Source organism: Ammospiza nelsoni, chromosome 27 (assembly GCF_027579445.1).
Source record: "Ammospiza nelsoni isolate bAmmNel1 chromosome 27, bAmmNel1.pri, whole genome shotgun sequence".
NCBI lineage: Eukaryota > Metazoa > Chordata > Aves > Passeriformes > Passerellidae > Ammospiza > Ammospiza nelsoni.
The window spans coordinates 5,436,447-5,458,788 of record NC_080659.1 but is presented as its reverse complement, the minus strand read 5'-3'; the positions used below and the strand labels follow the sequence as shown (position 1 = coordinate 5,458,788).

Below are 22,342 nucleotides of genomic sequence, written 5' to 3'. Positions count from 1 at the left end.
GAAACACTCAGCTTTTTGGGGACATGAAAAAGCAGTTTAAATTAGGCCTAAAAATTAAATTAGGGAAGCACAGAAACAAACTCTGCAAAAATAAAGCTTCTTACCATCCAGCAGCACCCACTTGGCTGTGAGGAACAGAGGGTGCAGGGTGCTCTTATAGACACATCTCAGAGGTGCAACTTTCTCCATCCCAGTCCCTCCTTTCAAAACTCACACCTGAGGTGCTTTGTAGCAGCTAAAGCACAGCTGCAATATTGGGACAATTATATGGGCACAGGGACAAGAAGAACGGGGAAAATCTGCTCCCAGCCATCCCCAGGAACCCATCTGGAAGAAGCTCTGCGTTTAGAACAAGCCTCCAGCAGCACCCTCAGGGCATTGAGAGCGGGTTAATTAACAGCAGCTCCCACGGAGGAAGGCAAAGCAAGGCCAGGTTTGGGAGCTTTGGGCTGCGAGGGCGAGCAGAGGCAGGCCCAGCCCTGCACAAACAGCTCAGCGTGTCCCAGAGGGGGAGCAGAGCAGCTGCACCCCCAATCCCACCCCAGGCTGCTGCTGGCTGCTCAAGGTCACTGTGAGCCAGCACACAGCCCAGGATTCCCAACCCTCAGTTGCTTGGATCGTGCTTCCCCCGAGGAACATCAGGGATTTAATATTCTCTCCGCTGCTCGGCACAGAAAGAACAGAGCACTTGGCTTGCAGCAGAGCTGCTCAGGCTGTGGCAGCAGCTGCTGCTTCCTCCTGCCCCCCAAAGCAGCCACCACGTCTCTTTCCAATATTTTAATGAGTCGCTACATCTTACACTCATAATTATAAAAGAATAAGAATCCATAAAAATATTTTCTTTTCATAATACGCACTTAAAATACTCCAGGGCAGGTCAACGTGGTTCATTTGGGTGGGTTTTGTTTGTGTTTTCGTTTTGCCCCTGGCAGAACCCTTGGCTTGAGGGGGGGATGTGCTCCCCTGAGGTGTGATTGCTCAATCCCCCTCCCCAGAACTGCAGTTCCTGTTGCCCAGGTAAATAAAAACCAGGAGAGAGCGTTGCTGAGTAGACGGGCAGGGCAGGGGGACCAGTCACTGACCCGCAGAGAACTGAAGCACAGCCAATTTCAGTGCACATCGGAAAGCTCAGGGAAGGACAAGGGGACAAGGAGGCGGCACAGAGAACGGAGGGAGGGAGGATTTGCATAAATATCATCCATCTTGTGTTGCAAAACCCCAAATGCTGCTGTGAGCTCTGGAGAGAGGCTCTGGCTGTAGCCAGCTGCCTGTGCTACCTGTTGGCACAACTCTGAGTGAGAGCGGCCATGAGAGGAAGGATCAGAGGGCGCCGTTACCGGCCCCGGCCACTTCCTCCATCTGCTCTGCAAATTTAAACTTGAAAATAGACAGATATAAAAAAGAAAAGACTAGTGTTGCATGCTTCTGTAGACCTCTCTTCAGCTCCCAGGGCTCCAGTGTGGCAGCAGGGCCAGGACACAGAGCAGATCCCCAGGTGAGCAGTAGGTAGTTCTCTTCCCTCGCACTCCTGGCTTAAGGCAGCTTCTGATTCGGCTCTTCCGTTTCCAACACAGGCACTGAGTTCTTGCAGGTGAGAGTTTGGGAACTGCACAGGTGCAGTGGAAGAGGAAAAGGATTGGGGAGAGAGAGATGGACACAAACCTCAGCCTCGGGACACAGACCACTGTCCATTGATTCCCAGGAGAGAGGGAGTAGCAGCAAAAAAAGCATTGAACAGCCAGGCTGGAGGAGAGGAGGAGGACGAGCAGCCGAGCAGGAGCAGACCTCCAGCTTGGAAAGTGAGAGAAGGTGGCACTGTCCAAAGGGAAGGTGCCCTCCAGCTTTTCCCCCTGGCCTGGGGGTATCCCCAGCCCGACGTGGGCACTCAGCCCCTTGTGCTCTGGGTTGGACGCTGCTGGGGAGCGGGAGGGCACGGGGCAGGTGAGCTGTCAGTGTCCAGTTTGCAGAGGCTCGTGCTCTCAGAGGTATTCTTGTAGAAAGTGCAGCAGCGTGATTTCGTAGTGCTCTCCTGACTCAGGGCACCGAATACTGTGTCTCTCGTTGGGGTAGATCTGTGCCAGGGCAGACAGGGGGCATTGGTCACTCAGCGGGCACAGAGCTCCCCCTCCCCTCATCCCTGCTCCCTCCAGCCCGTCTCCATCAGGATAAATAATGCCAGGGAAGCTCTGGAGCACCCCTCCCTCACTGCAGCCTCCCCTGCCAAGTGGGACACAACAGCTCATGGAGGAGGAAAGTTCCAGGCCCCGGGGCAGCAGCTCTGCCTGCACATGGCACATCTGGCAGCCACGGAACAGCCACAGTGCCACCTCCCGGCCTCCTCTGAGTCCAGCGAGGTGTTCACTGGCACCAGCATCAAACAGCATGTGGGGATCTGCCTCCATCCCCTCCCATGCCCAGAACACACAGCAGGGAACTTCCTCCAGATCCATGGGACCTTCCCTCCCCACTCCTGCCCCTCCTACCTGCAGCTGGTAAGGTTTTCCAGCCCGGATTAGCTGCGATACCAGGAAGTTGGTGTGAAAAAAGTGCACATTTTCATCCAAAAAGCCATGGAGGATCAGCAAACGATTTGGCCTGGATATGGGAGGAGAGATAAGGAGAGAAACAGGATGAGAAACCAGATGGAAAACACAATGAGGCACCAGATAAAAGCTCTGCAGAGGGTTTGAGCAAAGAGCTACCAGCTGGACAAGCCAAACCCAGGCAAGAACAGAGCCAGGCTGTGGCCATGGGCCTCAAGCCCTCCCTGCCAGGGGGGCTGGGGGTGCTGTGGCCCAGCTGCTGCCGAGTTAAAGCAGATCAGAACCCCTCCATTTCCATTCCTGTGGCACTGAGCAGAGCTCCAGGAGCAGCTCTGGGGTGGGTACTCACTCATTGGGAAGCTTTTCCACGTGCAGTGCCACCGAGCCAGCCTCGTAGCCCTGCTGGTTGTTCTCGGGGACGTCCATGTAGCGCTCGGTGTAGCCGGTGTCGTAGGCCATCCACACGGTGACAGGGGCACCTGCTATGGCAATCTGTCAAACAGAGAGGTGCCACCAAGCCGCCATTAGCGCCTGCTCAACAGCCCAAGTGTCCCCTGCTTTCCTGGAGAGGCAGCAGAAAGGCTCTGGGCTGTTCTGTCACTGAGACCAGGATTCTCCTTCAGCAAGCCCACTCAGCCCAGATTCCTCCTCCTGCTGCTCCTCTTGTGGTCACAGTGGGGAAAATTCCTGCACATCAGCACTAAAGGCCTTCCCTCTGCAAGGAGGGGTTGTGAATGATCCAGAAACTGTGCTGGGCACTTGGGAAGGGGAACAGCACATCAGTTTCTCCCTGTATGGCAGACCAAGCCCATCCCAGAGCCATCCTCCTCCAGCCCCAGCCAGGGATGAGCTGCAGCAGGACACAGGACTGGAGTCAGGAGCTCCAGGCAGGCAGGACAGGGGGACATTTCCACCACAAATAAACCAAAATGCCAATTCCAGCTGCCAATAGGTTCAGAAGCTGTGAGAACCAAGTGTCCCAAAGGTGCAGGCTCACCTTGAAGACGTTGGGTTTACAGATGAGCCCCATGAGGGACAGAAAGCCCCCATAGGACCAGCCGTGGATGGCGACCCGGCTCAAGTCGATGAACCCGTATTTTTCTGCTACATAATGTAAACCTTCCACCTGGTCCTCTATCTCCACCTGACCCTAAAAGGCAAAAAGGAGGCTCATGTTAGTGGATGTGATAAACGTAGAAACTTGAGACAAAAACACTCACACAGGAAATGAGCAGCCACAACCCTTAGGAAGGACAAACAGAGATTTCCCAGCACAAGGAGGACGTTACCATTTGGTTTTTCAGGGCTCCTTCAAATTTGAGGCCTCGCTGACACGATCCCCTCCCATCAATCACCACCACAGCATAGCCCAGGGATGCCAACGTGTTCAGCCGCAGGTACTTGATGCCTTTGAAGGAGTTGTTCACCAGCTGCACCTGCAAAGGAGGGAGAAAGAGTTTCAGAGCTCAGCAGCTGCCTTTCAATGCCTCCCTGTGTCAGTGGAGGATCCTGAGCTGGACAGCAGCCACTCATCGAGCTATCAGAACCATAGAAATCAAACCACATGCTGGAAAAGTCATCTGAGGTTTGAAGCAGAGGTCAAACACAGGGACAGAAAGAGTAGGTTTAGATTAGATATTATAAGAAGTTTTTTGCTGTAATGGTGGTGAAGCCCTGGCACAGGGTGCCCAGAGAAGCTGTGGCTGCCCCATCCCTGGATGTGTCCAGGCCAGGCTGGATCTCTGAACAACCTAGGACAGTGGAAGGTGTCCCTGCCCATGGCACAGGTGGGACTGGATGGGCTTTAAGGTGACTCCAACCCAAACCATTCCACGATTTCATGATTCCATCACAGTGTTCACTGCTACCCAAAGTGCAAGTCTCGCTGCATGACTGACAGAGCTCTGCCCTGGGCAGCAGCCCCAGCCCTGACCCCAGCACTCCCCTGGCTTTTTACCTGAGGGCCTCCATAGACAAAGAGCACCGTGGGATGTTTCTTGCCAGGCTGGACATCGTGGGGCTTGTAGACCATTCCGTAGAGCTCCACGTCCGACTGCGTGCGGAAATGGAAGATCTCCGGGGGGACGTAGTCTGGGGGACAGCCTGCAGCAGGAGGGGCACACACAGTGCTGAGAGGCTGAGCAGGCTCTGCTCCCACCCCCTGAGCCAGCCCTGTCCAAAGGTGACCCTGAACAGGGCTCCTTCCACACCAAACCATGCCAAGGCTTAGCAAAGCCCCTCCCTGGGAAGCACAGCCTCCACCTGCCTGCACAGGGAGGGGATTCCACAGGAAAACCTCACCAGGTGGGAGCTCTCCAATGGGCACTGTGCCACAACAGGGATGGGACAATGTGTTTGCAGCAGGGGTTCAGGTGCTGCTGTGAGCTGTACCTTTAAACCTGCAGTGCAGAATGGAGCAGCCACTGTATCCCAGGTACTTGTCCCTTCCCTCTTCAGAGAAATCACAAATTAAAAGCACCTTGAAGTGCTCAAGGCCAGGTTGAACAGGGCTTGGAGCAACCTGGACTAGTGGAAGATGTCCCTGTCCATGTCAGGGCATGAAAATAGGATGGACTTTAATGTCTATTCTCACCTAAATCATTCAGTGATTCCAAAGCAAAACCACACCCACAACTCTGTACATTCCAGAGCAGGACTTTTGCTCCAGGTGTGAAACACATCAAAAGCCCACAGAACATTTTCTGGTCAAGTGAGAAGTATCTCCCTCACAAGATAACATGATTCACTTTCCCTCAGAGTGAAGGTACTCAGACCCCTTCCCTCCCCATCACTCCTGGCCACTGCTGGGAGTTCTCACTGCCCCCTCCCCAGGACTTACTGGCTGCCTCCATCATGCTGGCCCAAAACCTGGGCTGCTTGTGGAGAGGGTCATCGTCAGAGCCGCTGAGCTTGTAGATGTGCACACAGGGAGGAGTGCTCACGCTGCTGTAGTGGCTGATGAACATGTCAAAGTTCTGCCAGGGAACACAGCACAGTCAGGGCATGAGGTGCTGCACTGCCCATGTCTCGAGCAGCACTCAGGACTTGGTACTGGCCACGAGTCATTGCCATTCCCAGTTAGATCCCTGGCAGTCAGGAATCAATGCAAGGAACAACAAACCTGGCTCATGGAGCAGCTGTGGGAGAAGCCTGGAGTGGTGAGGCGCATGATCTCCCCGGGAGACTCGTAGCTGACCACGTAGAGGTGGTGCTCCAGCGGGGTGTCCTTGGTGCCTTGGAAATACACCAGCTTGGTGGCCTCATTGACCCAGATCTGTGCCAGGAGAGAGACTCAGGGACAGGCAGGGACAAGCTCTGCTCCTCTGCCAGCCCACAACACACACAGACCATGACAGGGCTGCTTAGGGCAGGGGGCTGGGAGGCCAGAGAACACACACAGCACTTGGGAGAACTGCACACAACACAGTGCAGTGACAGACAGCAGTCCCTCAGCCCTTTTGTTAAAGACTCAAAACATTTTCTTATTAATGGGCATAAAAAGCTGGGCTTTGCTCCCTGCAGGTTAACAGGAAGCCATCCTCTTAACAAGGAACATTCTGTGCTTATATGGCTTCTTGCAGAACCATGGAATCATCTAGAAAATGGAAAAACCCCTCCAAGATCAAGCATGAACCCAGCAGCACTGTGTTCATCACTAACCCACATCCCCAGGTGCCACATCCACACCCTGCTGAACATTTCCAGGGTTGGTGATTTTGTCCTGGACAGCCTGTCCCAGTTCCTAATCACCTTTCCAGTGCAGCCATTTCCCTCATCTCCAGCCTAAATCCCCCTGGAGCAGCGTGAGGCTGTTTCCTGTCCCTTGTTACCTGGCAGAAGAGCCCAACTCTCACCTGGCCACAGCCAGCATGGCTGGATTATAAAGATACAGGTCCCTTTTTCCAGCCATCATGGTAATGAATTCCCATTCGTGGGAGGACCAGTCTAACAGCTCTCAGCACCAAACTTTGAGACACATTAAAATAGGTTTTACTGTCCAGATAAAGCTGTTTCTAAAAACCACCCAGTCAGGCAGGAACAGAGGCAACAGCTTTTAAATCCTGCATTGATCTAGCGACAGTAACTGAACTGTTTTTCCACCTTACAGTTTCCAAATGCTATTTCTGGCTAACCCACAGTTTGAAGACCCCTGTGAACAGCAAAGGGAAAAACATCCAACTCAATTGGCCAGGAAAACCAGGCAGAGCCCTGTGGAGCAACAAATGCATCAAAATAATTGCTGCTAACACAATTTTAGCCATAACACATGCAGGGAAGAGCTGTGGCCAAAATCAACAGCATGTACAGTGAGAATCCACATGGGGAGGGACAGCAGGTTAATTGCAGATTGAGGAAAAGCAGCAGAAACCAAAAGCTTGGAGCTGTTGGTCTTTTAAAAAGCGAGAAGTGAAAATCCAGATTAATTGGAAATGAACAGCCAAGGTCTTTATTTTGACAGAATCACCTGGGAGTGTTAAAGATCAGACTCGGAGTTAATTCCTGAAGCAAAAATGAAACTGGGTTTCTACAAGATTAATAAAAATTCATTTCTGGCTGTTCTGCAAGCGACAACAGATACAGCCTCTCCATATTCTAAATTGCTTTATATTCCCCAGCTGCCTTGTTCCTAAAGGCTCTGTTGAGGGATCAGCTGGAGACCAAGAGTTCACTCTGAGTGCCAGGACACATTTCCACATAGCAAGAACTCATTGCAGTTAAAATGCCTCAGCAAAGGCAGCAATCCCCAGCTTCTCCACAAAATGGTTCTTTGTTGCTCTTAAACCTCAGACTTGTGTCCTTTTTTATGGCCTGACCCACTCCTGGGATTTACCTAAGGAGCAATCTGAAGTCTGATTAAGAAGGCAATCAGATCCATGTGCACTGGCCTACAGCACTTCTGGGGGAAGCAGAGGCAGCAATAAAAACAGCAACAAAATGAAGCTTAAGCAGTTCTAGCAGGTCCCAGGCGTAAGGGAGGGCTCAGGCCAGGACTGGGGGCAGACAATGCAGAGCTGAGCACTGCAAGAGAATAAAAATAACCCCTACCTTGGATCCATGCCTTGCCAGCACCTCCCATTCCCCACCAGTCAGAGCAACCTCCTCCTTGATGGGACATTTGAAATCATCTACAAGAGAGACCACGAGCATCAATCACTGCCCTCCCCGAAGGGCAACAGAGGGGGAGCTCCCAGGGCTGCAGCCCTTACCCTCACTGTGGACACAGGGCTGCACCCAGTCGTGGCTGCCTGGCTTCAGGATTGCTGTCACCCTGTACAGGTGACAGAACCCTGTTTTGCACTCGTTGGCTCGGATAAAGCAGAGCTCTTCCTCCTCCCCCTCCGGCTGGATGAAAGGATAGAAGATGTCATGAACCTGCCACGCAAGATGAGAAACCTGTCAGTGATTTATTCAACACCAAATTTGGGACTGAGTAGCAAAGCTGCCATAGCAAGGACTTAACTGGACATCAATCAACATGAGAATGGTTAACTGAGGGGAGGGAAGGGAGGAAGGGGCAGCCCGTGTTCTCCTCCCAGCCCAGAGCCTCTTACATTTATCCACACATCAGTGGTTTCTTCATAGATCACAAATGGCTGGACATTTTCTGGCACAGTTTTGGCAAATTCAGCACGCTGCTCCTCATTTTCTGGGACTGGAATAAAGAGTGCTGGAGGCAGAAGGACTAGCTGGAGCCTCTGCTGAGGTCTGTCTAGGAACATAGCCCAGGCACTGGGGAAAGAAGTCGGAGGTGAATGTCAGCACCACAGAATAGAGGTCCCTTTCCAACACTCAGAACATGCATCCCTTTCTTCCCCCCGCTGCCAGAAAGGATTTGGGCATCTGAATGCAAAGCTTTTCTCATCACTGCTGCTTTCTAATCCCCTGGAAGCTGTGCCAACACACACGTACTGCCAGACAGCTCTGGTATTTCACAGGGGTATCGCTCAGGCGAGATGTCTGACAGATCTGCCAGTGCCTGTTCCAAGGGAGCACTGCTACCACAGCCCTGTCTCCAGAATGGAACTCCTCCTTGGACACCCCTCCACCAGGAAGCACCGTTTGTGTTCCAGCTCTCCTCCCAGAGCTCTGTCTGCAGCCTCCTCCTCGTGCTGTGCCAGGGAGAGGCACAGACCCAACACGGGTGCCAGGGGAAGGAGCTGCTTCAGTCCCAGCCCTGCTCCCCTCCAAGGAGAGTCCCTGGAAGTGGTGCTGCACTGCAGCTCTCAGCATGACAGATGGCAGAGCACAGCCACCCCAAGGCCTGTGAGTGCATCCAGGGGAGTTTCATCATGAAAGACAGATTTGAAAAGAGCCAGTTCTCCCCCAGCACCGCAGGATTTCAGGAACTGAGATATTCAGCACATTTAGATAAGCTCTGGTGCAGAACATCACAATCACCTCTGGGATTACCTGCTGGAAAGCTCTCTAAATTTCCTTTCCAGAGCAGAAAATTAATGATGAGTTACAGAATGCCACCTTCAAAGACAGCCAAGTCACCTTAACTTAATCTGCACACACACCAGTTAACAGCCAAGCTTGGGAGGGGAAAATGAAGAACTTTAAAATTTCAATCAGATTGGGGTGAATTGTGGAACTCTTCAGGCAAGACTGTGTATCCCATTTGGAGCCATAGCCAGCCCCAGAGCAATCCTTCTCTTTGAACATGCTGCATGAAGGATGTGGCACCACAGACCCTGTTCTGTGACTCAGGACAAGCTGTGCCAATGAACAAAGATAAAGCTGCCCACAGAACACCCCCATTTTCAGCAGGAAACACCCTGTACCTGTGTTAAACATCTTCAGCTCCAAAGAATTCCCCAGCACTGCCCACTTACTGTATCAATGTCATTTAACTCTGGTTGTGACAAACCCCACAGCCTGTCACTCTGCTCTGCTTCGTTCCTACTTTTAGGATGTCACAGCACTGAAGAAGCCAAATATTCATGTGCCATTTCTGGCACTCAGGGCTTTAAAACCAGGTCATGAACACAGCAGAATCATGTCAAGGGTCTGCAACCAGAGGAGCCCTTGGGAAAGTTATTTTGGGAGGAAAATGGACTTACTATTTGCCATCCCGGGTCCATCCAGCACGGGCAATGTACTCCACAGTGGGAAACAGGGCAGCAAAGGGTTGCACCAGCTCTTTGTCCTGAGCACACACAATCTGCAGCAAAACCAAGGCCCAACATCAAATCAGAGCACCAGAGCTCATCCCCTTCTCCCAGGGAAGCTCAGGGAGATGGCAGAACAAGGAAGGTTAGCTACTGGCATCAGCAAAGGTCAAGCCAGGAGAAGCAAGCCTTGCTATAAAGAGCAGGAAGAGAAGGGAAAAACAGCTTCAAAGCAAAATGATTTTGGCATTGAGCCACAGGAAAGGACACAGGCAGGGACTGAAGCCCCAGATTAGACCTGGCTCCAGCCCTCCTGTCTCTGCCATGATGCACCAGGCAAGCCCCAATTCCCCCTTCCCTCCACATTCCCAGCTGAATCTCCCCCAGAATGATTCTTGTCAGCATTTTCAAGTCTTTCTGTTTCTTGGATAAACACATTAGAGATCCAGCTATTACAAGAGAGTAAAAAACCCAGACTAACACTATTTAGGATTTCTTTGTGACCTTGTTTTAATTCTAGGGAGCTTCAAAAACCCTCCTGTGCAATGTCCCTTTCTGAGTTATCACTTACCTTACCCTTGCTGTCTGTTTTAAATTCTGCCAGTTTCAATGTAATCTTGGGGTTTTTGCTGCCTGCAGAGAAGAAGTGAAAAAACACCAAGATGATCAAGCTGAACATTCTGTGGTAACACAAAACACAGCTTCTAAAGGAGAACTGCCTCTGGTCCTACTGAAATGGCTCCGTGTGAATTTACAAATATCAAATATGTATGTGAGCAAACACCAGAGTCATTCTGGGAATGGGAACAGTTTGCTTTGCCTTCCCTTGCTGGCTGTGCATGTTCCCAGGAGGGAGAGGAAAGATGGGATTCAGAATGTATTCCACAATTTACCACCAGATATATTCCACTTCCTCAGCAATCCTTTCATTTAGGGCTGGGATTTAAAGTTCAGCTTTTCTTGCAGCAGGTTTTGGGATCAGAGAGCAATTAGGTCCCAACTTTTACAACTTTCTACATCCCAGTAAGTGCCCAGATTAATGATGCAGAGTTTATAGCCCCAATTCCAGTGCTGATTCCAGCAGGAGTCCAGAGCTGCCTCAGCAGCCCCACGTGTTTCACCCACCTGTCCTGGGGTACCGATAGGAATCTGTTTTTCTCTCCTCCAAGGCAGGTGAAGGAACATGAATTATCTCCACCTCTGACTCATCAACTTCCTCATACAGGATCCGCAGTGTTTTCAAATCCTCTGAACCTGGGACAGAGAGCAGGAATGTTTACAACAGCATTTCCTGCTGTTTCTGCCTTGCCTGGAGCACTGGTGCAGAGGGAACACCTGTACAGCCCCAGCTCTGACCACCTGCAAACACTGCACAATTATAATCCCCTCAGTGCTTTGTTCCTTCAGGTGATCTCCCCAGGAAAATCATGCTCAGAACCTCATTCCTAGCCAGAGGCAGCAGTCACATGCCAGGATTTGATGAGCAGAACAGTGACTGACCTTCTGTGGAAGCTGTGGGACACCACCAATAGCCCGTGAACCGATCAAACTCCTCCTGAATGACAAAAGTGGCTACACCAGCAGACTTGGGGTCATCCAGAACATTGGATAAGCCTGGAGAGGAACAAAGACAAGACAGCATTTGCATTTTGCCTTTACATGTCCTTGGAAAACGCTGACCCAAAAGACAAATGCACTTGTAAGAAATAAGCCAGGAATGGGGGTATTGCAGAGATTCCCCAGGGAGTTCCCTCTGGGGGGGAGGGAGCCCCACACCTTTATGGCAGTATGTCAGCCGCCTCTCCTCGCCCGTCTCGATGTTTGCCACCCACAGGTCGTTGTTGTTAATGAAGGAGAAGAAGGCTGGGTCAGCAGGGCAGATTTTGGGATCCATCCGTGGCCCTGAGCACTGGGTCTTGATCTCCAGAGGCTTCATTGGAGACACCTGTGGCAAGAGACACACACAGAGCTGGGTGCCACATCAGCTCCCAGCTCTGCACAGACAAAGCCTAAAACAGACACAGCAGCACAGCCCAGGGGATGATGGCAAATGTGGCCCTGACAGGACACAAGAGCAGTCACCACAACCAAAGGGATGAAGATGTGGAAGATGTGGACCTGCTAGAGCAGGTCCAGAGGAGCCACAGAGATGCTCCAAGGCTGAAACCCCTCTGGAGCCAGGCTGGGAGAGCTGGGAATGTTCACTGGAGAAGACCTCAGAGCCCCTTGCAGTGCATGAAGTTCTTCCAGGAGAAAAAGTTCTTCCAGGAGAACCTCCTGTAAGGGTGGGCAGGCCCTGGCACAGGGTGCCCAGAGCAGCTGTGGCTGCCCCTGGATCCCTGGCAATGTCCAAGGCCAGGTTGGATGGGGCTTGGAGCACCCTGGGATGGTGGAAGATGTCCCTGCCCATGGCAGGAGGTGACACTGGGATGGGCTTTAAGGTCCCTTCCACCCCAATCCAGCCTGGGATTCCACGTGCAGCCATCTCCAATCCAAACCATCAAGCCCCTTTGAGGGGAGCCCATGAAATCAATCCCTGGCAGACTCACCATGAAGCCATTCTTGCCCCCATCTCGACAATGGAAGAGGCTGTTGCTGGCCTGGAAGAGGAACAGGCCACTCTCACTGTGGAAATCATAGGATGTTATCCCAAAGACTCCCAGCCTCTTGCGCTCCCTCAAGAGCTCTTCCTCTCTGGAATACATCCCGTGGTGAGGGGTTGCCTAGAAGTGAAGGAAAGGAATATCTGAAAGGATCTGCAAGGAGAGGAACGTTCACAGGAGTGCTCTGAGCCTGACACAGCACCCCCCCTCAAACAGGCAGCAGTGTCAGGGTACAGGTGCCCAATTCCTGTACTCCACGCTGCAGCTGTGGGGTCCAGGAGGCCTAAACCCCCCAAATTCCCCTCTACAGGAGGGCTGAGCTGTGAATCTCTCAGTTCTACAGTTGGCACTTCAGCATGAAGTGAGAACAGCTGCGCTTGCTCTGCTTATGCAAATCAGATGTAACCAATTAACTTAATGACGTTATCTGCAGCCTTCACAAACAGTTTCCATGTCAGACACTGCAAACAAAAGTTCTTCCGGGATCTTGAATTACCCTGGAGAGAACTCGCAGCCCAAATGGGGTCAAGGCAGACAAATTCTGTTCCACCAGGAACTTTTCAAGTAGGGCTGAAAAGACCAACACCCTGCAATGCTGCCAGTGACAAAGGACACGAAGATACTGAAACAGGGAGGGGAAAGTTCCCTCCCTTCCTGGTGCACTCACAGCAGTGTAAGGCAGAAGCAGCAATTTAAACTCAACTTTCCCAACATTTTAAAAGCAGGAAGGATGACACACACCACACAGATGTCCCCACCACAGCATCACCCGGTTTCCCCAGGCTCTCCCCACTCTGGCTTACCTGAAAGTGATCCAGCATCTGTTTCCAGGACAAGAGCAGCAAGGCCTCCTTCCGTACCTTTTTGGGAATCTCTGAGTAAAGAAGGGAATTCTCTCTGCTACCATATGGCATTCCTGTCAGGAGGACAAAAGCATCATCCTGCTCAAGATGAATTATCCAGTACAAAGAGCAAATTCAAACAGAAGTCTGGAAACAGGGGCTGGGGCTGCCCAGAGACCTTTACCCACATTCCTTCCCAAGCAGCTCCCAGATCAATCCCAGAATAACATCTAAACCACTTAGATTTTGATTTGTTTGGAATTTTCCTAAGCAAGATGTAACACTACCCCACCTCTCCAGAATGTTTTAGATCCAACTTTCCCCTCTGTGCCTGTCCTCCCATGCTCCAGCTCCACTCTAAGAGCACCACTCCCTGAATGGGTGACTCAACATTACCCTCCACACTTCTCATACAGAAATTTGCTACAGGGACCTGATTCAGGCCAAGGCAGCAGCTTGCAAGGGGGGAAGGAAAAGCCTGGAAGCTCCAGAGAGCCCATTCAAATGTGAAACAGTATCCTACAGAGTCAAAAGACCTTGTCATTTTACATAAGCCTTTGACTGCGGTTATCAAATGAGCTCCTGGCCTTAATCCAACTTCCAAAACAACCATCAAATATCCTGACTTGTGATTTTGACAGCTTCCACCAAAACGAAGACCATGAACTTGCCCTCTACTTATGCTGCAGAGACTCCCTGGATCAGAAATTCACACAGGGATCTGTGCCCTGATACTGCCTACTCTGCACATGTTCTGGGCAGAACAGAGAGATTTCTGAGCTGGCTGACCCAGCAGTAGTTACTTCAAATTAAAACTGAAATATTAATAAGTGCTCAGGAAGCAGAGCAATATGTGAAGATGTAATCCTCAGAGATCCAGGAACACCAAAGTGCTGAGCATGTGGTGTTTAACATAAGCAGCATCTGCCACGATACAACACAAAACTCTGTGGGGATGGCCCAGGAATGATTGAGGATGGCCATGCAAGAAAAACTGCAGAGAGGAACAAATGACTGGACACTCATATCTGACACTGAGGCAAATGTGACCTGGACTTCCCTTCCCCTTATGTTCAAACTTTCTCCAATGACCTCAGGCTGACTACAATCAATTGGCATTTACAAGGAAAATATTGCCTTCCTCCCCAAAAGACAGTTTACTTTGCTTCCAAATGAAATATTCAACCCTACAGCAAAGTTCATCAGGACTCTCCATCCACTGCTCAGTTTTATTTAAACACTTTAAAATGTTATTTCATGCTGGGGCAGTAACAGCACACTGAGTTAAACACTTGTGAACTTACAGGCTGCCCAGAGAAGCTGTGGCTGCCCCATCTCTGGGAGTGTCCATTTATTATGGAAAAGAATCAGCATTTAAATCAGCATTTCCCCTTTATTAGGGACATCTGAGCAGAGGTACCCTGGGATTACCTGGCTGATGCTGATCTTAACTGAGGGATTAATCTGCTCTAAGCCCTGTACAATTCCTTAAGGAAGGAAACACTGAAAAGGCACTCGTGTATCCTCATTCCTGGTTCTGGCTCCTGAACAGTCACACCCTGGCAGAACACCAACCACCCAGTAGCTGGTTTGGTTGCCATTTCATACAACAGAACATTAAAAAAAAATTTTAAATTAGCCACTTAGTTCTTTAATCATCTAGATCAAAACCAGTATGAAAGTGAACTGGAAATACATTCAAGCTTTAAATCAAGCCTCACTGCTCAGACTCGACAAGAAAAATATGCCAGTTCTGGATCCTGCCCTTCAGAGCAGCACTTGTGTCCCAAGAATTTATGAGAACTACACAAATCAAGTCACTGACACACAGGAGCTGCTTAGTGACAACACAAATCAGTCCCTCAAATCCAGCATCCTACAGTGACCTCCACTCAAAACCTGGAAAAAGAAGGAAGAACACCAGGGTCACTTCAGGGCAGCAGTAACTGCACAGAGTTGCACATCTGGCAATTTTTGTACTGGCCCAGTAATGATCAGCTCATGCCCCAAAGCACAACAAACTCTTCATAGTCTATAAAGTTTCCCATGTTACCAGCCACAAAATGATCCAGCAGTTACTAAAATCCAACAACTGTCACTAATTACATCGTGGCTCCATCTGTAACAAGGGACCCGTACAACACAGAATTCTGCTTTCAGTCCCACTGAAGGAAAGGGATATTTCTCTGGGAAATGCCAGCTCATTCCCACCTCAATTTTCTTCCCTGCTCTTGAGAGCATCCTACCTTCATGATACCTAATACAGCAAGACACACCACCCTGCCATTAATATGTTGCAACATGTAATTAGTCATTACTGGCAGCGAATTTCTTGGAAAGTCAGTCTGGTTAATGAAGCAAATAAATCCCACTTCTCCCAAGCTACAGAGGCACGAGATAGTCCCTTCTCTTGGCCCATCCCCTGCGTGACAAAGCACACAGAAGTGCTGCTGGCCAACACTTCCCCTTGTCACAGCTGATCCCTGTGTTTGAGGCTTGTCTGGGACCGGAGAGTCCCTGCTCAGTCCCAGGCTTTGCGGAAGATCCCGCGGGCCCTGAGCCACGTTAGCCAATCTCAGTTCCCAAATCTCACAGGGGAGATCTCTCCCATCCCATCCCTCCCCTCCCCTTCCCTGCTGAGTTTGGAAGAGCCCCAGGTTCCCCTGGTGCTGGCACGAGGCTTACCCAGGTAATAGAGGCGGTGAGAGTGCGGGCTGGACTCCTCTGTTTTCCGGACAAACTGGAAATCATGGGGAGCTTTGTTCACTATCATGCCCGAGTACTTCCTGCTGCTGTGAATAATGTCACGCAGCCCATCCCAAGAATGCTTTTGCACCTGGAATTGGGAAGGCACATCCTCCATCTCGACCACTTCGGAGCTGTCTGAGAGCGTGTCCACTGCAGTCATCCTTGCTTCTCCTTCAGAACTGGGCAAAAAACTGAGGGAGAGAATTGAGCCTTAAAATCAAGCAGGTGCTCCTTAAACTACAGATCTCTGCGATTCTCTGCACTCAAGGATTCATTTTAAACACATTGAAAGGAAAAGTCCATCTCCCATCCCATATGGAATCCTGTAAATGAAGATATTGACCTCAGAGAACTCCCTCTCCCAGGGCTGGCTCTGGAATAAGCTGTTAAAGGAAACTCAAGCAGCAGATTCTGGTGCAGACAACAGGCAGCTTGACTCAAAGGAAAACCACTCCAGGAATTCGGATGGATATGTCATCAAAGCTATGAGCTATCATAAAGACACAAACTCCTGCCCTGTGAGACCATGGAAGTGGAATCCTCTTCCTATCCCAAAGGAAAACCTGCCCATCACTTGGGGAGAGAGGTTCAGACCCATTCACTTACCTGAGGAGATACTGAGGCAGGAATGATGTAAGAGAGATGGGAAATCAGGAAAAAAAGGTGCAAGTGCTTTGCTAAGAGAGACAAGGCAGCAGGAGCAGACCCTGGCTGTACCCTGAGAAACGTGGCACACATTCCTCAGAGATTTCCAAGTGGGCAGGTGTGGAAGGAGAGGATAAGAACCACCTCCACATTAACACAAATGTTAATTTGAGGTGAGGTGGACCCACAGACTTGCCCAAGGTCAGTGATGTCATCCACTGCAAAGCAGGAATGAGCTGAGGACTAGGGAAACCTGTTTCTGACACCCCACTTGAGAAGCAGGATGTCCCTCCAAGAGGCACCTGAAAGAATGTCACAGAGAATTTCAGAAGAACTTCAGTTTACTGGACAAAATTAGCTTGGATAATTTTGCTCCAAGGAAACAGAATCAGCCCTGTGCAAGGGCTGAAAATGTAACATCTCCTCAGACTCCTAAGTCCCAAAATTGTACAAAATGTGCCAATAGTAACAAAAGAACAAGATCCCAAAATAATTCTGCAGGTACTCCTGGTACCTACTGCCCAGCAGTAAATCCACAGCTTGAAAATGGATAAAGAGGAGTATTTTCCAATCAAAGGCAGGCAGGAAGCCCAAGTGAAACCACAAAAGAGATGTGGGATGTTTTAAGACACTGTGTCTGTGGCCTCTGCCTGTATCCAGGCTCTCCACTGCAGCAGCTAAAATCACATCTGAAGGCAGAAGTGCTGCCTGTCAGAAACACATGACAGAAAGACCATGAAAATCCATAAACTGAGAGCAATTCTCCCAACCCCATCCCACTGCAGGTCAACTCAGTTAAATACTCTGGCTTTAGCTCACAAAGCCTGGCCCTTGGGTAACTCTCACCCAGCTGATGAATCCGTCTCACTCAGCCAGGCTGGCTCCTCACAAGTGCAAGTTTAACCTTTAAAACCAATCCACAGATGTGATACTGGTACCTGTCCCCAGCTGAACTGGAGCCTGGAGCCCCTTCCAAAATACACTGCCATGATTTTATCATGTGAACAGCACAGCTCTAAGCTTGGCACTGTTCTCATCCTGGTGATTTTGACACCAGAATGGAGTGGGGAAGTGGGATAAGCACAGCAGCCACCACACAAACTGAGGTGGGAGTGTTGGGAATTACCACTGGCACTGCTGCAGCTTGGTGGATTCTCACAAAATCACAGAATGGTTTAAACTGGAAGTAACCTTAATGATCATCCAATTCCAAAGGGAGGTATCTAGTGGATACCTCCCACTAGAAGGAAAAAAAATCTCCTAAAACAGGTTCTGGCATGATAGAGAGTAAAAGGAAACTCAGATTTCTGCCTCTGTCACTACAGCCACCTCTGGAAAAAGTCATAGTCAGTGTTTGGCAACACCATGTATGTAAGTAAATAAGTGCATGGAGTAACTTATCTCAGAGCAGATTTGGGGATTACATTACTCAAACGTGAGTGGATCAAGACACCAGTTATTAACCATCATAAGACAGGCAGCAATGGCACACAGAAGATTTCCACCTTGCTGGAGAGGCCCACGCCGGGGCAGGGACTGAGGTGACTCAGAGCTGTTGCAGGAACACTGCTCTCTCCACTCCCAAAAGCATGGAGCTGCCCCTTGGGGCTGTTTTAATGCCCTTTGTGCCCTGTCAGGTGAGGTGGGTGAGCCACCTCTGGGCAAGGTGTTAGTCTGGAGGGGACAACAAGCACAGGTGGGAAATCAGAACCCACAAAAACTGTAAAGCTCCATATTGGAAGTGAGTGAAACAAGTTATTGTCCTGAGTCACTTCCTGCCTCACAGATCCTGGCTGGACAGATGGGGCTCCTCTCAGGACAGAGGTGATGGCAGCTCTGTCCCACAGCACACAGAGGCCACACGGGGGCCTGGACGTACCTTCTCCAACTTCCTGCAGTCTCGTTTTCCAGACGAACCCTCTTTATCTTCTGCATTAACTACTCAGAGAGCTGGGCAGGACAGCAAACTGGGGAGGAAGAGGGGAGAAAGGAGATTTCATACAGCTGCTGGGTACAAGCATCTTCCATAGGTCACATTTCCAGCTGGGTGGGGAGGCACAAATAAATCCTTGGGTTTCATTCTGTGGTCCAAATCTGTTCTGCCAACACAGCCTGGGTTTGAACAGCCCTGATAAATCTGAGAGACTTCATCTGAACAATGAGGCCCAGTGAACTCTGTGGTGTGCCTCGTTCCTTCCCAGAAAATTCTTAAAATCTGAGAATCTTGAGTACTGAACCTTTCTGTCATCCCCTTCCCAAAATCCTGGAATTCTTGCAAGTATCGGGTACTAAAACCTGATCAAACAGAGGTCTGGTCCATGCACTTAGAGGGAAGAGGCAAACAAAGGACACACCAGAAGCCAGAGGGTCACAGTCCCACCTGGGACATAAAACCCACATTTATCTTCCAAGCCTGAATGCCCTGTGCCTCAGCCTGCTGCCACCCTGGCTCCCCACACCCATCTGCTCTCCAGGAGCACAGGAAGGCGCTTCACTGCTGTCCTGTCTCCCCAAGTACAAAGGTCTTTACCTCTGAATCACAGACACACTCAAGACCCGGCAGTGCCCTTTATTGAGGCTCCTGCTCTCCCCAAACAGCCATTTCTCCACCAAAAGTAAACTCACAGGGGACCAGGAGAGACAAAGCCTCACAAAGAAACCCCTCTGCTGCAGAGGAGAGCAGAGAGGGAGGAAGCAGCAGCGTTCAGCAGTTTTAGGGCAGTTTTTGATGCAGGCAGGGAGCGATGCTCAGGAATGCTGAGTAACCTGGGCTGATCTCCCAGCTGACCCTGCCTTGAGCAGGGGCTGGACCAGAGACTTCCCCAGGTCCTGCCAGGCTCGGCTGCTCTGTGATTTGAATGGCTCTGAGGAACATCTGAACCCTCACTGCACCCAGCCCAGATCACGCATTTCACACAGGGAAGGAACGGTAAAGTCTCGAACCAGGGAAAAAAAAAAGAAAATGAGCAAAATACACAAAAGAGATCAGGAACCAGCGTGAATCATTCGGGAAGAGCCAACAGAACCCAGGAACAGTCACCTACAGGAGCCCTTACAACGTGGCCGGGAGCTTTAAGATCTCCAAAAATTAAAGCAGCGAGGGTGGGATAAAGCTGCGGAGATTCCTCCAGCGAGGGATGAGCTCTGGCAAAGGCTGCCAGCAGCCCGTGTCCCTCTGCAGCTCTCTCCGGGAGCTCTGCCCTTGGTGCAGAGGAAAGGCCGGGATTCGGGACGGCAGAGAGGGGGAATCCCCGGGGATGGAGCATCCTGTGCCCCTCGTGTCCCTCACGGCTCCTTGCCGTGCAAGGGCAGCACAAGAGCAGCCCCTCACCCTCCTGCGCCCAGCGGGGGCTGCTGGGGGCACACGGGACCCCCTCCAAGGGCAGGGACCCCCCATCACCCCATCCGTGGGCAGCTGCGGGGGAACTGAACTGCAAACCCCCCGAGGGCCAGGCCCGGGCCCAAGCCGGGCGAGCAAACGCCCCCCGGGGCAAGGAGAGGCCGCCGCCATGCCTTAGGGGGGAAAGAACCCACGGAAGGGGCAAACCCCGCACCCACCGGGCACCCCCCGCCCCGGGCAGCGAGGATGCGGCCCACGGAGCGGGTAAGCGCTCCCCGCCCGCCTCAGCCGCCCCTCACGGGCGCGGGCCCCACCCAGCCGTGCCCGTGCCGGGGCGGGACCCTCCGTGCGCGCCATCCCCCCCTCCCCTCCTCACTCACCGCGGGGCGCGGCGAGCTCCCCGTGCCGGGCGGGGGTGGGGGCGGCTCCTGCGCGGGAGGGAGGGCGGGGGGAGGGAGGGGGCGGCGGCGGCTCCGTCAGTGCCGCTCCATGGCCCGGGCGCGGGGCAGCCCCGGAAACGGGGGCGCGGGGGCGGCGGCGGCCACGGCGCGACCTCTAACCCGGCGGCGGAAGTGGCGGGAGCGCGCGCGGCGGCGGCGGGAGCGCGCCCGGGCGGCACGGGAGGAACCAGTGCCTCTAGCGGGGGGGAGATGCCTGCGGGAGTAGGGAGCTGTTAGAAAATGAACGCATTAGGTGTCGGAAAAGCTCTCTGAGGTCATCCAGTCCAACCTGTGGCCGATAGTCACTTTGTCATCCAGACCGTGGAGCTAAGTCTGTCCTTAAATACCTCCAGGGACGGTGAGTCTGCCGCCTCCCTGGGCAGTCCGTGCAATACCTTCTTGGAGAGAGTGGGCACAGAGAGAATTGAGGCTGATACAGGGTAAAAAAAGCACGGAGAAAAGATCCTTCTCTCCCTCAGAGATTGGCCCCAAATTCCGCATTTATTGCCGTCGTGGGGCGGCTGTGGAACCATTCTCATCTTTCATTGTGCTTTGCCGCCTGCTACAGCAGAATGGTTGTATCCCGCTGGGTGATGCTCCTGAGGGAAGCCGGAGAGACAGTTGTCAGCAGGCGTTGGTGGTATAGTGGTTAGCATAGCTGCCTTCCAAGCAGTTGACCCGGGTTCGATTCCCGGCCAACGCAAGTTCGTTTTGTTCTTCCTCATTATATTTTTTTTCCCCCCATTTCTCAATGATCCGAACCGAATTGAGATGCACCGGCACGCGGAGCGCCCGCCCGGCTGCGCTTTGCCCACTTGAGCCCCGCCGGGAGGCGCGTGCTGCCGGTTACTTCTCCTCCCGACTCCCGGAGGAGACGGCGGGGAAATAAACAAATAACTCAGAATTAAAAAAAAAAAAAAAAAAACACAAAAGAAAAAACCAAACCAAAAACTTAAACTCCCCCCCCCCAAAACAAAACAACAAGAAAATGAACAGACACCAAAAAAAACCCACTCCGAGATGAAGGAAAAACAGGTGTTTCCGCCCGGGATCGAACCGGGGACCTTTCGCGTGTGAGGCGAACGTGATAACCGCTACACTACGGAAACCCGCTCTGCATGGCCTTTCCCACTGATGCCCCATGTTTCCACCATGGCGACTGAGGGGACGCGGACATCCCTCGCGGCGACCTCAAAATAAACCTGCAAACCCTGAGAAGCGCCGCGCGGGACGCACAGTGATTATCATCAATGACTGATTGGAGCTCCCAGAGACCGGCTGGTCTCAGGAGAGGACTGAGGCGCGTGTCCCGGGCAGTACTTCGGGGGTCCCCTCAGAGACGACACAGCCCCACAGGGAGGTTCCCGCTGAGGGGGCGCAGGGCGCTGCTGAAGAAATGTCGCTTTTCCCTAAGGCAGCTGCCACCAGATGTCGGTAGAATAGTGGCGACAGGGAGTGGAGCTCCCTGGAGAGCCGCCCATGAGGGACAGGACCCGCCTGGCCCAGGGGACAGGGGCTGGAAGAGGAAAGGCCCCAAGGGCAGACCTGTTGACAATCACAGATTGACAAGATGCCAGATTGGTTTGAATTGGAAGGACTTTAAATCTCATCATTCCACGCCCTGCCATGAGCAGGGACAGCTTCCACTGTCCGGGATGCTCCAAATCCCACCCAACCTGGCCTTGCACACTTTCAGGGATCCCGGGGCAGCTGCTCTGAGAATTCCATTCCAGGGCCTCACCACCCTCAGTCAAGAGCTGACAATCACAGATAGCTCTAAGTTTGTTCCTCTTACCCTACTGCAATGTTAACAACTTATTTAATGGCAATCCTTCTCTTTTTGGTAAAACCTCAGCCCTTGCAATCAGGTGGTAACATAAGAATTATGTTTTCCTGTTTTGTTTTCTTTGTTGAAGTGTATTTTATGCTCTGCTGGCTGCAGAGAAAAGCTTAGAAGGGAGAAATTAATCATAAGCTCAGATGAAAGCAAAAAGAACCTCACTTTTAATAACACTTGCTCTTAATAAAATCTACTTTTAATTTTACAATTTTGTAGCTGATCTTTTGAT

At 51.5% G+C, this 22,342-nt stretch overlaps 1 protein-coding gene and 2 non-coding genes across 3 annotated transcripts; 1 reads left to right on the top strand and 2 right to left on the bottom strand.

Annotated features, from left to right (window-relative positions):
• Positions 1 to 790: 790 nt before the first annotated feature.
• On the bottom strand, positions 791 to 20,386 carry DPP9 (dipeptidyl peptidase 9). Its single transcript, XM_059489735.1, has 21 exons — positions 20,214 to 20,386; positions 18,373 to 18,460; positions 15,786 to 16,039; positions 13,062 to 13,174; positions 12,205 to 12,378; positions 11,432 to 11,600; positions 11,156 to 11,269; positions 10,781 to 10,909; positions 10,227 to 10,288; positions 9,608 to 9,708; positions 8,096 to 8,273; positions 7,751 to 7,916; positions 7,590 to 7,669; positions 5,665 to 5,817; positions 5,383 to 5,518; positions 4,501 to 4,646; positions 3,833 to 3,979; positions 3,541 to 3,693; positions 2,893 to 3,035; positions 2,484 to 2,595; positions 791 to 2,072 (listed from the first exon to the last, which is right to left on the bottom strand). The coding sequence occupies exons 2-21, from the start codon at positions 18,426 to 18,428 to the stop codon at positions 1,980 to 1,982; spliced, it is 2,679 nt and encodes an 892-aa protein (XP_059345718.1). The 5' UTR covers positions 18,429 to 18,460; positions 20,214 to 20,386; the 3' UTR covers positions 791 to 1,979.
• A 518-nt stretch (positions 20,387 to 20,904) lies between these two features.
• Positions 20,905 to 20,976, top strand: TRNAG-UCC (transfer RNA glycine (anticodon UCC)). Its single transcript has one exon. It is a non-coding gene; the product is annotated as a tRNA-Gly (tRNA).
• A 333-nt stretch (positions 20,977 to 21,309) lies between these two features.
• TRNAV-CAC (transfer RNA valine (anticodon CAC)) lies at positions 21,310 to 21,382 on the bottom strand. The gene has a single exon. It is a non-coding gene; the product is annotated as a tRNA-Val (tRNA).
• Between the last annotated feature and the right edge of the window lie 960 nt (positions 21,383 to 22,342).